The sequence below is a fragment of the Procambarus clarkii genome, chromosome 51 (genome assembly GCF_040958095.1).
Source record: "Procambarus clarkii isolate CNS0578487 chromosome 51, FALCON_Pclarkii_2.0, whole genome shotgun sequence".
Classification (NCBI taxonomy): domain Eukaryota; kingdom Metazoa; phylum Arthropoda; class Malacostraca; order Decapoda; family Cambaridae; genus Procambarus; species Procambarus clarkii.
Window position 1 is genome coordinate 13,420,802 of NC_091200.1, and position 12,534 is coordinate 13,433,335.

At 40.9% G+C, this 12,534-nt stretch overlaps 1 protein-coding gene across 1 annotated transcript in view; it reads left to right on the plus strand.

The window, feature by feature from the left end:
• The window catches only part of Cip4 (formin-binding protein 1-like Cip4), a 260,365-nt gene that overhangs the window by 194,766 nt on the left and 53,065 nt on the right, over nucleotides 1–12,534 (plus strand). The window contains 1 exon segment of the mRNA XM_069304033.1: nucleotides 10,690–10,824. Within this exon segment, the coding sequence (XP_069160134.1) occupies nucleotides 10,690–10,824 (135 nt within the window).

Consider the following 12,534-nt stretch of genomic DNA (forward strand, 5'->3'; position numbering starts at 1 on the left):
GACTGCTCCCCGGTGGTTCATTGCTTGAACCGAGGGGGTTCGATGTGGTCCTTGGTTCTTTGGGGTTGGTTGCTTCGGATGACTCGTCTGCTGAGTTCTCAGGGTTTGGCTCTCCTGGCGGTTCACGTCTGGGGAGGGTGTCCAACGTCCTGGCGGACGGCCTGTCCAGGTTCATTCCCCCTGTCCACGGAATGGATGGTCGACGCCGCCTCCTTTAGTTGGCTCTGCCGGACGTTTGGGCGCCCGGAGGTGAACCTCTTCATGTCTGTGTGGTCGAGGGGTCTTCCGGTTTATGTGGCGCCCTTTCCCGACTGCGAGGCTGTTGGGATCAACGCCTTTTGGCAGGAATGGTCGAGGTGGGGGTTCCTGTACCTCTTTCCCCCGGTTCAGCTGTTGCTCCAGGTCCTGGCTCGCTTGGAGACTTACCAGGGGCGAGTAGTCCTCTTGGCCCCTTGGTGGCCGGCCCAGCCGTGGTTTCAGGCACTGCTTGCCCGGTGTCCGAACCTGGAGGTTTTTCCACGGCTCCGCCTCTTTCAGGAGATCGGCTCGGTCTGGTACGAGACTGGTTTGCTCTTCTCTGTGAGTCCTCGCGTTTGGTGTGTTTGACTCTTGTTCATCACCATCTCTATGGTGATCAGGTGGCTTCCTTGTTGGTTTCCCACTTGCGGGCTTCCTCTCGGTGGCAGTATGAAGTTTCCTGGCGGTTCTTCCGGTTCTTTTTGTCCCTTCGTCATTGCTCTTTGCTTTCGGTTCGGGTGGTGTTGTCCTTTCTCTCTTGGTTGTTCCAGGACTGTCATCTTATGCCTAATACTGTCGCCTTGTATCGTGCTGTGCTGGCGGAGCCGCTGCAGCTTGCTTTCGGTATTGATATTACTTCTGCACTGTTTCGCAAGCTGTCTTGTGCATTGTTTCACCTCCGGCCTCCTCATGCGCCGCCTGAGTTGTTCTGGTCTTTGGACAGAGTGCTGTCCTATCTTTCTTCTCCTTGATTTGTTGTGGGCTCCTTTGGTTCTGGATTGCTTTGCTAAGGCTCTCTTTCTGTTGGCATTGGCAACTGGGGGTCGTGTTGTGGAGCTTCATGCTCTGCTCAGGCGCAGAGGTTTATGCTCCTTTGGTCGTGGTCATAGGTATGTTCGTCTGCAGCCGTCTCCCTCTTTTCTGGCGAAGAATGAGACTGCTGCTTTCCGGAGGGGTCCTTGGATTGTTGATGCTTGGTTAGTCAGGCTGGGGGTTCACCATGTGTTGTCTCGTTGTGGCCCTCCGCTGTTATCTGCGCGCCACGGTTTCTGTGTCCGAGGACACACTTTGGGTTGATCCGGTTTCCCTTCTTCCCTGTTCGTGGGTTCGGGTCTCTCAGGTCGTCCGCAAGGTCGTTCGGGTCTCTCAGGTCGTCCGTAAGTTTGCTGATCTTGCTGCCGTCTTTGGCAATATGTCTTGGGCTGACATTCGGGTACGGGGTTTTTGGCGGTCGAACAGGGTCCTGGCTGTACGCTACCTCGTGAACGTTCCTGGGCCCAGTCGGGCCTGTGTTGCTTTGGGTCGGCTGTTGCAGCCCGTTGTCTTGACTTCGAGTTGAGGAGTGGAGCACCGACTACCTCCTGGGTATATCCCCTTTTTCTTTTGTAGTCTTTGGTGAAGTAGTTCCGGGGAGCCATAGGGGCTCCCCCCAGAAAACCAGCATTGAATGTAATGAAACGCCATTTTCTGGGCGAGTCCCGGAGGCTCCCCGGCAACCCTCCCTCTCTCCGGTTGGTGGATTTTCGCGGTTTTTGATATCCAGCCTCAGAACTGGGGCTGGGATTGGTGGTGTGAGGGTTTGAGGCTTCCCCCTTTCCCCTCCCGGAGAGGGGGGGAACTGCACAGACATGCGGCACAACTCGTGTGATGTCATGCTTGTTTGCTCGTTTTTCTTTTGGGGAGTTTTGTCCACTCGTTTGATGATTTTCGTTGTTAACCAGAATAGGAGTTTGTTTTGTGGCGTTTACCTTTCTGGGTGCCTGTCCTGGTCAATGGCTCCAATATCCAATATCAATGTCCTGGTCAATGTCAATAGACTGCTCCAAATCACATGTGCATTTCTATAGGCCATTGCTCCACGTTCCTCTGTGAGAGGGGCCAGGTTCTGGCTCGTGGTCCTCGGTAGGCTAGAACTCCACCCACATTGACTGATGCAAAATAGTTAGGGGTATCCATATCAGCCACAGATAGCTCCGGGGAGCCTCTGGGACTCACCCAGAAAATGGCGTTTCATTACATTCAACTCTGTTTTTTTATTAATGTTTATTATGAACATAAGTCAACAATGTCTTGTATAATAGTCGGTCAATAATTGTACCAGTGATGAATTGAAATCAAGAAAATTAATCTGTAAAGTGGTTGAAACTGCCTGTGTTTCCTGGAAAGAAATAACATTTGACGATAAGTTACTAGAGCACTGGCTCACAGTAGTATATATCACTAGCACCTCGGTATGCTCTTTGAAATTAGGTTTCCTATTAGAGCAAATAGAGGCCTGGTGTTTGTCTTCGGTACATGGAAGAATACCACTTGATGGAAAATGTCAATCCATTCCTGAAGAATAATTTCCTACTAGATGTCCTACAAAAATCATATTTCTTCAGGAACAAAAACTTAAATACTAGATTTAGCATAAATTGTCACATGAAAATAGGCAGTCTTCATGTTGAGGAAGTTAATAGTTTCTTCGAGAGCAATTATGCTTTTTCATTGCTTAAAGATAGAAACATCAAAAGTGTCAAACTTTATTTGACTTCATATTTTAACTCGAATATGATTAGTTAAAACAAAAGGTTCTAAAATAATTTATACCAGTATTGGGCATAGGTAATAAATTGTTTAATAGGTGGTTGAATGAATCATGATGGGGGGGGGAGAAAGTAATTTCAAGTGAATTAGAATGTAACAGATGACAGTAACTAAAAAAAAAAAATAACCAATTTCAAGAAATTTTGTAATACTATATAATTTTTTTTTTTTTTCCCCCTAAAGATGTGGAATGGAGATGTGAGAAAACAGTGTGCTCTATTATAGGATTAGCATAAGGTATACAGGTACAAGGTGTACTAGGTACACAAGCTATACAGGTCACATATTCCCGAGAGCAGCATCCATAGAAGTAGTGGTAAATGTGAGAGACAAGCAAGTTTGTAGAGAGGATGCATGCGATATATGTAAGACCTTAAAGTAGCTGAAAAACTGTGACATATTTTTAAAACCTGAAGAGAATATCTAACTTTTTAGGGGCACTCTTTACCATTATAGAAATGAGGTTCAAGCACTGCTCAGAAGTGACCGTTATGCCATAGATATTAATGAGGGTTGAGACTCGCATTAAGAGATTTTTAAACTTAAGTTAATAATCAGTAGAAAAAAGATTTATTGTGATGAGCAAAAGCTACTTTTCTGTGGGAAGCCCCTTTTGCTCCCTGGAGCTATCGGGTTAATATGCGATATACTGTATTAGGCAAGGGCATTAGTCAATGGAGTTCAGCCCTGCCAAGGACCTCGAGCCAGAACTTGACCCCTTCAGAGAGGCACTGGGGTTAGGCACCCAGAAAGGTAGGCATAACAAATCAGACCTCACACGGTAAGAAAATTGCAAGAGAGAGAAAACCGAGCAGAGAGGCAGAACTTCCCCAAATCTCAAGCAAACACGCGAATGTCACTGCCGCCGCTGCGTCGCTCGTCCACTCAGCCCCCCCCCCCTGTTCCTGGAGTCCCGGACCCCTCCGCGCTTGGCCTCTCCTGATCTATGTGGCGCCCTTCCCCGACTGTGAAGCTTTTGTGGTGGACGCCTATCGGCAGGACTGGTCCAGGTGGGGTTACCTGTACTTCCTTAACCCTGTATAGGGTTACCTGAAATTCCAACACCCCTTCAGGTGTAGGGGGTTTCTGCACGTTCGTTTGGTCCTGGTAATCGGTTTGTTTGGTTGCAGCCTTCTTCTTGCGAAGAATGAAATGGCTGCTTTCTGTAGGGGTCTTTGGGTCATTGATGCTTGGTTGGTCTGGCCAGGGGATGGGGTGCATCATGTGTTGATTCCAGTTGCAGCTTTTTGCCGTTTCCTGCGTGCCCTGGCTTTTTGTGGCCGGGGATGCATTTTGGGTTGATCTGGTTTCCCTCATTCCCTGTTCCAGGGCACGGGTCTCACAGGTCGTCCACAGGGTTATTAAGTCTAGCCAGCCTGCGGTCTATTCTTGTCCCCATGACGTTCGGAAGTTTGCTGCTTTGGCTGCCATCTTTGGCACCATGTCTTGGGCTGATATTTGGCAGCGGGGATTTTGGAGGTCGAACAGGGTTCTGACCGCCTGTTATTTAGTAAACATTCCTGGTTCTGGGCATTCATGTGTGGCTTTGGGTCGCAGGTTGCAGCCAGTTGTCTCGACTTTGCGTTAAGGAGTGAGTGGCGGCCGCCTCCCGCGTAAGTCCCTCTTTTTCCTTATCACTGATTATGTAGCTCCAGGGAGCCGGAGGGGCTCCTCACAGGAAACGAGTGTTGAACGTAATGAAATGCCATTTTCTGGCTGAGCCTCGGAGGCTTCCTGGCACCCTCCCTTCCTCCGGTTGGCAGTTTTTCGCAGTTTTGATACTTAGCCTCCTAACTGGAGTTGCTGGGTTTCTGGCACGGAGGGTCCAGGGCTCCCCCTTCCCCTCCTTTGGGACTGCGAAGACAAGTGGCATGGTGGCGGTGTGTGACGTTTGCTTGTTTGCTTATTTCCTTGGGATTTGAGGAAGTTCTGCTTCTCTGTTCAGTTTTCGATTGCAATTTTCTTACCATGTGGGGTCTGTTTTGGTATACCTACCTTTCTGGGTGTCTAACCCCGGTCGATGGCAAATTAGGAGAGCCCCAACCACTGTCGAATTTTCCAGTGGCCATTTCTCACTGTGCCTCTCTGAGGGGGCCAGGTTCTGGCTTGTGGTCCCCAGTAGGCTGAACTCCACTGACTAATGCCCTAGTCTTATATACATCTCATATTAGCCTGATATCTCCAGGGAGCCTCCGGGGCTCACCCAGAAAATGACATTTCATTACATTCAATACTGTTTTTTTATAATTTAATTTTACTTAAGTTACAGTACAGTACTACATAGATGGAATTCAGATAGGACATTAGAGAAATGATCTATACAGTACAAGATATATATATATATATACAGTAGTTGGAGTTGCAGAAGGGCAGTGTCTAAAGTATGAAGAAATGTGCAAGGAGGATTGTTTGAAGGATAGAATAGAGGATAATGTCAAGGAAAGATGCAGAAAGCAAAAATTGGTAAATCATTATACTGTAGGGAGTGTATTAAAATGGTTTGATGATAGTAAATAAATTAGGAGAGAAAAATTGGCTGTTCAGTTATATTTGAAAGTGGGAGAAGGTGAAGAAAGCAAAGAAGAGGGACAGACATGGTGAACTAGTGTATAAGGAAGTTGGGCTCAAATGTGAATAGTACATTGGAAGTTGTGTTAAGTAATCTAAGTGGAATTAGTTTAGCAAGAGGGGAGTGAGATTTACCATGTTAAATAATGAAGTATGGTTAAAAACTACACTTATTTGTATGAAGGGGAGAAGTACTGCTGTGGATGTTTCGATTGAGTGCTGATTTAATGTGGAAAAAAAAGGATGATTAGAGGGGTGTCTTTAAGTACTGTATTGTACATTATTTCTAACTTTCTTTCCTTACATTGTTCTCCATTTCTCTGGGTTACTGCTTCACCATTTCCATGAAAATGGGAAATAAAAGATTGTTGCTTAATATATGCCTACAGAGGATTTTGTTGGGTACCAAAGAGTAAATGTAGCTGTATCCTGTTGAAGTAATGTGTTAAAATGTTAATTTTTTTTATACAATAATTTTGTTTAAAAGTAACAATGAATTTTTATTAGATTTCAAATACAAAACTTGTACCAGATAAACTGCTTTAGTAGGAAATTACCCATGATGTGCTGGTATCAGCCTCTTGTGCTGCTGGGTCAAGCTGATGAAATTTATAGTCAGGATTTTACTTTGTTAAATTATGTTTTTATTTACTTGCAGGCCCTTCTACCTTTGAAATTTATTTGGTCTAGTTCAGTTGTAACTATTGATTCTCCTTTTATCATCTTCAAATATAATTAATTATTAGGGGGATGATTTCTTCCAGAGGAGGAAACCAAAAATTTGTTTAAAACTATCGCACTCCGTTGCCTCCGTCCGTTGTCACTCATTTTTCTCCCGAGTTGTCTCGGGTGACGAGGTCCGTAGTCACTCATTAAAATATTTGTTAAAAACTTAAATTTTATCCAATCAATCTGGGAGTGGTTTCAAAATGGGCGCCTTTAGATTGCGCACAATTTGCACTGCGAACAATTTGATACTAAAATAAACAGCGTCAATTTAAACGCACAATTTGATACTAAAATAAACGACGTCACACACAAATTGATGTCAGAACACTGGAAAGATATAAATAATTTTGTGGTGAAAGCGTCAAAAAGGGTCCAAACATTAAAATATTTGCTAAAATTCCATTTATTATTCTATTACTATGGGACTAGTTTTATAATACGCACCTTTATATAATGAACAGTTTGATACCAAAATGAAGGACGTGACGCGAAAATTGATGTCAGAAAGATAATACATGTATATACTTTTATGGTCCAAATTTTAAAATATTTGCTAAAATTCCATTTATTGTTCTGTTACTATGAGACTCTGTTTTAAAATACTTGCCTTTATATTGCGAACAATTTGATACCAAAATGTAAAACGTAACACGCTAATTTGTGTCAGAACACTGGAAATACATAAATAATTTTGTGGTGATGAGCGTCCAAAAGTTAACATATTTGTTAAAATAACATTTATTGTTTTATTATTATGGGGGCTAGTTTTAAAATACGTGCCTTTATTTTGCAAACAATTTGATACCAAAATGAAGCGCGTAGACAAAAATTTGTTATAAACTGAACGATTATATACATTAGTCTGCAAGTGTGCCAATTGATGCTCGTTCTCTGGTAACTTGGCCGACTTTAGGCTTTGTTGTGGGGAGTCACACCGGGCTTTTGGACCTTATATGCATATATCCCTGTAGGGAATTCTATTGCGAACACAATGATGCCAAAACGAACGACATAGCACAAGAATTAAGGTGAGAAAACTGAAACGAGTGTACACATTTCGGTGTCGCCGCGCGCTCCCCCAAGACGTCGGGAGCACGACGTCACAGTCTGTGGCGCGCCCGAACGGAGTGCGATAGTGTTAATTGGTAGAGCAATGATTTTTTTACCTTGAAGCAAATTTTAGAATTATCCTGAGCTATGCCAGAAGATTCTCTGGCATTTTTACAAAATGAGGTTGATCAGATATGAGATAAAATAATAGTTTAAAAGTAAAAGGGCCATAGAGAACACAAGCTGGTAGAAATGTCACCAAATCCACTTTTAGGTAAAAATGTTTTTGAGGGAGGAAATGGCAATAGAAGAACTGAAATAGGCTTAAGAGGTATAGTATTTATTATTATGAAGGATCTGGACCAACTTAGTTATATCAAAGGAGAAAGCCATTTGATTAATCAGAATGGTCTGGAAGGCCAGGAACATCCAGTTTAGAGTTAGAAGCGAGTGCTAAAGAGAGTGGCTTTATTAAAGGCAGAGGCAGCTATAGAGCTTTAAGGAAATCATGTTTACAAGTGTAAATAAAATTAATTGTACAAGTCCTTGCAGATAGTTATAAAGAATTAATGGTTAAAAAAAAACAAATGCTGCCAAGATGCAAAGGCCTTACTCTGTTGCTTCAGAACATGGCCCATCATGATATGATTTAGAGGTAGTATAAGGGAAAGGAAAGGAAAATAGGATATGAGTGTTCACTCCTGAAATGGTAATCTTGGTGACTTGTTTGGTACACAATATTGTATCGGATGAGAATCAATTGTCACCTTGGGAAAAGTAAAGATCAAACTTCTGAGATTAGTCCAGTTAATAGAATGAAAGTTCCAGAGGCAGTAAAGAATAGTATAGATTGAGGGAGGGAGTGCCATGAAGCATGATGAAGCGGCGAGCTTGCAAATAGATGATTATAGAAGCAAAGACACTATAATTGCAAGGAGAGAGTGAATAGGAAACAATTGATGTCTTGAGAGGATGTATATATTGATATAGAGCATGCGTAGGCTGATGAATAAGCTGTTCCATATTGTCATGTAGAGAAATTTAAAATTGTTTTCCTGAATATCAGTAGAAGAAAACCGAAGCCAGTACTTATAGTTGCTATTGAATATCTTAACAGTGACTTCAGCATTAGTGGAAGACAAAAGATTTTCTGATGGGAAAAATAAGGTCACATGAGTTAGAGTAGTTAAATGAGTATTTAGGCACATCAGATATATGTTCCTCCCAAGTACCTAAATTTATCTTCAATAAAATAACATCAAAGTTTGGCGACTCATGATTGGATAGGAAAGTGATAGATATTAGCATGATAATAGACACAACACTGCATTTTGAGTAGCAGAGGGAAAGTAAGTTATGTTGAGAGAGAAAATTGGACAGTACTGACGATCAGAATTTTTGAGAAGAGAAAGATAATGGGGGACTGCTCCGTACAAAAGTAGTCTTAAGGGCTGGGTGCAACCATTGCTACTATCATCAGTATCCACGCAGCAGCTTTTTTTCTGGACCCATGCCTGGATTAACTGTGATTTATAATGTTTGTAGTAAGAAGAGAGGGAGGGAGAAGAAAGATAAGTATAATGCAAAGAATTAGTATACTGCTTGTTGAATACTCTATTTAAAATTTTGTCTGATAATGGACAATGCCCTTATCTCAAGTGGCTGAGATGATTATGTGCAGGACTTTATGGTCTGGTGGTACTAGTTATTTGTGATGCTATTGAATGTGGAAAGTAGTTTTAAAATAATTAATCTTTGAAATAATTTGCCTTCTCAAGTACTACCTTCCAATCTGATGGACAGATGGCTCCCCATCCCATGAGAATGGGAAACATGGGACAGTAATGATGTAAAAATGGATAGTAACGCTAAAAAATGTATCAACTGTTGACAAGTTGAAGATTGTATCAGCCAATATTTCCAGAATACAGGCAAGAAAGTTTTTACTCACATATGAAGATGACTGAATAACAAAGGAGAATGATTTAGATTGGGTTACCTAGACATTTTCAAAATAATATGGAGCTAATGCTAACTTATCTTGTTAGCTTTTACAGTCTTTTCATTTATATCTCATGCTGTGAAGCATTACACAGAATAATTTATTTGCAAATCGAGTCGATGCCTTTTCTCCCAATCACTTTATTCATTGTATTAGTTTCTTAACAATGTAAAAGTTGTTTGAAGATAATTACAACACTATTTTCATATTCATTTGCTCATTTTATTTTGACACATTAATATTGAGTCCTCAAATATTTGTTTAAAATGTTTTATGGATTTAATAGATATAAATATATAATATTTGCTCTTCATATCTTTTTGTCCTGTTTTTGTTTTCTTGTTGTAGTTATTAATGTTTATTTCAGTTAGCCCACTTATATTTTGCACTATAATTTACATACTTTAGAAATCTTTTGTTCAAACTGCAATATTCAGTAAATTTTTGTTGTTCTTGTTATTGTGACAGTGGTTCATATTTGTTATAAAGACAGTACTCTACTGTTCAGTACAGTTTGTGGTAGTAGTAATTAAATAGTATTGTAATTTATACTTCTGTACTTGTATAAACAGTACTAAATAGTATATAGTAAAATAGTAGTTGAAGTATGATGACCAAACACATCAGAAGATGAAGAAATAAAGCTGTTTCAGTCCGTCCTGGACCATTACCATTATCAATCTACACGAGACTTGATAATGGTGTAGGATGGACTGAAACTTTGTCATTTCTTCATCTTGTGATGTGTGGTTTGGTCATCATATCTTCAGCCACGTTGTGACTCATCATCTGCAGTAGTTAAAGTAATGAGTTTTGTCTTGGGCATTACATAAAAAAATAAGGTACAATACAGTACTGTGTTGTGATTTTACAGATTCCATATGATAGCTACCTTGAGGTTACCTTGAGGTGCTTCTGGGGCTTAGCGTCCCCGCAGCCCGGTCGTCGACCAGGCCTCCTGGTTGCTGGACTGATCAACCAGGCTGTTGGACGCGGCTGCTCGCAGCCTGACGTTACTTACACATTACATTAGCTAGGGGTCAACATAAAAAAAATTCTTTTATTATAATGGTTATAGCAATGAATGCACAGAAATTTTAATGCCAACTAAATATTGATTTACTAATGCCAAATGCTACCGAGTTGCTACTAAAAATTCCTTGCCGAGTTGCCATGTAGTTTTCCGCTTGCTCATTTGCTGCATTACTAACCTTAAAGCATTACAGTGTATCATGTTTCTTAGTTTAATGATAATACTGTAGTTGCAAAACAATTATTATATATTAAAATTTATTAAAATGTATTAAATCATTAAGTATATATAAAAGGTACACTGTATCGATGTGTAATATAGTTTTGCTTGATAAATAGGTGGGTACCTGTTTTTATATCAATAAACTTTATGAAATTCTCACCTCTAACATGGAATAAAAAACTGTATGTATGAACTGTGTGTGTGTGTGTGTGTGTGTGTGTGTAATTACCTAAGTGTAATTACCTAAGTGTAGTTACAGGATGAGAGCTACGCTCGTGGTGTCCCGTCTTCCCAGCACTCTTTGTCATATAACGCTTTGAAACTACTGACGGTCTTGGCCTCCACCACCTTCTCACTTAACTTGTTCCAACCGTCTACCACTCTATTTGCGAAGGTGAATTTTCTTATATTTCTTCGGCATCTGTGTTTAGCTAGTTTAAATCTATGGCCTCTTGTTCTTGAAGTTCCAGGTCTCAGGAAGTCTTCCCTGTCGATTTTATCAATTCCTGTTACTATTTTGTACGTAGTGATCATATCACCTCTTTTTCTTCTGTCTTCTAGTTTTGGCATATTTAATGCTTCTAACCTCTCCTTGTAGCTCTTGCCCTTCAGTTCTGGGAGCCACTTAGTAGCATGTCTTTGCACCTTTTCCAGTTTGTTGATGTGCTTCTTAAGATATGGGCACCACACAACAGCTGCATATTCTAGCTTTGGCCTAACAAAAGTCATGAACAATTTCTTTAGTATATCGCCATCCATGTATTTAAATGCAATTCTGAAGTTAGAAAGCATTGCATAGGCTCCTTGCACAATATTCTTAATGTGGTCCTCAGGTGATTATTTTCTATCTAGAACCACTCCTAGATCTCTTTCTTTATCAGAATTCTTTAAAGATTTCTCACATAATATATAGGTTGTGTGGGGTCTATGTTCTCCTATTCCACATTCCATAACATGACATTTATTAACATTAAATTCCATTTGCCAAGTGGTGCTCCATATACTTATTTTGTCCAGGTCTTCTTGAAGGGCATGACAATCATCTAAATTTCTTATCCTTCCTATTATCTTAGCATCATCAGCAAACATGTTCATATAATTCTGTATACCAACTGGTAGATCATTTATGTACACAATAAACATCACTGGTGCAAGAACTGAACCCTGTGGTACTCCACTTGTGACATTTCTCCATTCCGATACATTGCCTCTGATTACTGCCCTCATTTTTCTATCAGTCAGAAAATTTTTCATCCATGATAGAAGCTTACCTGTCACCCCTCCAATATTTTCCAGTTTCCAGAACAACCTCTTATGTGGAACTCTGTCGAAAGCCTTTTTTAGGTCCAGATAGATGCAGTCAACCCAGCCATCTCTTTCCTGTAAAATCTCTGTGGCCCGATCATAGAAACTGAGTAAATTCGATACACAGGATCTTCCTGATCGAAAACCATACTGTCTGTCTGATATTATATCATTTCTCTCCAGGTGTTCTACCCATTTAGTTTTGATTAGCTTTTCCAATACTTTCACTATTACACTTGTCAATGATACAGGTCTATAATTGAGGGGGTCTTCCCTGCTGCCACTTTTGTAGATTGGAACTATGTTAGCCTGTTTCCACACGTCTGCTACGATTCCTGTACACAGGGATGCCTGAAAAATCAGGTGAAGTGGAATGCTGAGCTCAGATGCACATTCTCTCAGAACCCATGGTGAAACGCCATCTGGGCCAGCTGCTTTGTTCCTCCCGAGCTCCTTTAGCATATTTTCCACTTCATCTCTAGACACCTCTATCCGCTCTATGTTGTTCTCTGGAATTCTTATTGTGTCTGGTTCTCTGAAGATTTCATTTTGTACAAACACACTTTGGAACTTTTCATTTAATGTTTCACACATTTCCTTTTCATTTTCCGTGAATCTGTTTCCCATTTCCAACCTCTGGATATTATCCTTTACCTGCAATTTGTTGTTTATGAATTTGTAGAATAGGCCCGGTTCTGTTTTACATTTATCTGCTATCCCTTTTTCAAAATTTCTTTCTGCCTCTCTCCTTACTGCTGTATAATTGTTTCTCGCATCTTTGTATCGCTGGTATGTTTGG